The 2,462-nt window shown below is 37.0% G+C and overlaps 1 protein-coding gene across 1 annotated transcript in view; it reads left to right on the forward strand.

The window, feature by feature from the left end:
- LOC109217656 overlaps positions 1-1,127 on the forward strand; it is a 4,356-nt gene extending 3,229 nt beyond the window's left edge. The window contains exon 3 of the mRNA XM_019381920.1: positions 679-1,127. Coding sequence (XP_019237465.1) covers positions 679-1,127 — 449 coding nt within the window. The remainder of the gene's footprint in view (positions 1-678) is intronic.
- Positions 1,128-2,462: the final 1,335 nt, after the last annotated feature.

The raw sequence follows: 2,462 nt of genomic DNA on the forward strand, positions 1-2,462 counted from the left end.
TATTTACAAGAAATTATATAAGGCAATATATATACATAACATACTATATATACTACATAATATATATAAGATATATATATACATCTAACACATATAAGTTATATATATATATATATGTTAATGTATTATAGATAATATATATAAGGCAATATATATACATACTATATATTGCCTTATATATAGTATATATACTATATATACTACATATATACATACTATATAAACTATATATACTATATATATGTATATATATATAGCTATATATAAGCAATATATATATATATATATATATATATATATATGTATATATATATATCTAGTTTACAAGAAATTGCCTTAGACAAAAAAATTCAAAAAAAAAATAGCCCGGAACGAAAAAGCCCATTAGGCCCGTTTAGGTTCGTGGGCCCGTCCCATTTAGCCCGGGACCATGTGGGCTTAGGCCCACAGTGGGCCGGTTCCACACATTAGGACCGTTAGGCCCGGGACCGCCAAAGACCGGCCCGCCTAAGCCCGGAACCGTTTGGCCTGGCACGTTTGGCCCGTTTAGGCCCGGGCCCGGCCCAGAATACAACCTTAAGAGAATTGGAGGATCGATACGAGCAGACTAATGGTGCTAGGCTATACTAGATCCGAAAAAAGATAAACGACTTGTCCTAGGTGTGCTGGATATTATAGGCTATTATACTAAGCTGAAGAAGCTATCGGAAGAGCTAAATACTTTGAGCAAAAAGACTCATTATAGTTGTACCTGCATATGTGGTGCCAAGGAGAACATGCACAAGGCCGAGCAGGACAGAAGATTGATACAATTTCTTATGGGACTTAATGAAGTCTACACTGTCGTACGTGGAAGCATTCTCATGATGAATCTGCTACCAAATATTGCACAAGCCTTATCACTACTCATTCAAGATGAGAAACAGAGAAAGATTAGGCCAAATAATCAAATGCTATTTGAGTCTGCTTCCCTAAGTGTCAACACATCAAAACATGGTTCTTACAGAACAAATTATGATGCCAATAATAGTTCAACTGGAGGCAATAGGCCTCGTCCATTTTGTGACTACTGTAAGAAGCTAGGACGTACCAAGGACAAATGCTACAAGTTACATGGGTACCCTTAGAACTTTGAAAATTCACACACTCATAATCCAAATAGAGGACAGAACATGAACCAAGCTGAAAGGTTCAGCAAAGGAAGGAGAATAGTAGCTAGTGTGTAGGGGACTTCTTCTGAAGCAATGTCAACTGTAAAAGATGAATCAGAAGAAGGCAATGAGGTCGAGCAAGTCAAACTCTCTAAAGAACAGTATGGACAGATCCTAAACTTGCTGCAGCATTTTCAAATTGGAACAGGAGGAGAAAGCTCCAATTGCACAAAACTATGTCAATGGTGCTGTGAACTTTGCAGGTATATTAGTCCGCAATTCCTCTATTGATTTTAGCAAATTGTCCTGTGAGTGCTTCAAAAACAAGGCAAACTCCTGGATATTAGATTCAGGAGCATCTAATCACATGACCTTCAATATGTCCTTATTAACCAACATTGCAACCTTACTATATCCTATTGGTAGTTCTTCCAAACAGATATAAGGTAAAAGTAACACAAATTGAAAGTGTGACATTGTTTCCTGAGATCATTTTGCATAAGGTTATTTACATACCTTCCCTCAAATACAATCTCATATCAATTCATTCATTAACTAGTTCAACTCCTCATAGCATAGTTGCCTTTACTGATAACATCTGTATTCCGAAGGCCCCTTCAATGAAGAGGCCTCTGAAAATTGGTAAAGTCAGTGATGGACTCTATCTCCTCTGCCAAGGTGTCTCCGGAACATCCACTCAGAATCAATTATAAATAGTTCAATTGCTAGTTCTGTTTCTTCCAGTTGTTGCACATACAACTCACACTGTTTTCATCATTCCACTGTAAATAGCTCATTGTCTATGGATAATTGCACACCTTATTCAGTTGTAAATACATGTTCCCCAAATATTAAAGTGCAACTCCCCATTGTGAATAGTATCAATTCTTCCATTCTTTCAAGTAATGACATAAATGTGTTGTGGCATAACAGATTGGGTCATGTGCCCTTTATCAAGATGAAGGGAATATCCAGTATTCCAACATCTTTCTCACCAAAACAACCATTTACCTGCTCTGTCTGCCTAATGGCAAGACAGGGGAGATTACCATTTCCAGAAAAATCCACTAATTCTACCAAGATCTTCCAACTTCTTCATGTTGATCTCTGGGGTCCTTACCATATGCCAACTCATGACAATTCCATATATTTCATCACCATGGTGGATTATTACAGTTGATCCACCTGGACTCACCTATTAACCAGCAAAACTAATGCCCTACAAGTCATCAAAAACTTTGTGTCAATGATTAATTCAATACCACTATCCAATCTATAAGGTCAGACAATGCCCTAAAGTTTAACAATACA

This window comes from Nicotiana attenuata, unplaced genomic scaffold (genome assembly GCF_001879085.1).
Source record: "Nicotiana attenuata strain UT unplaced genomic scaffold, NIATTr2, whole genome shotgun sequence".
NCBI lineage: Eukaryota > Viridiplantae > Streptophyta > Magnoliopsida > Solanales > Solanaceae > Nicotiana > Nicotiana attenuata.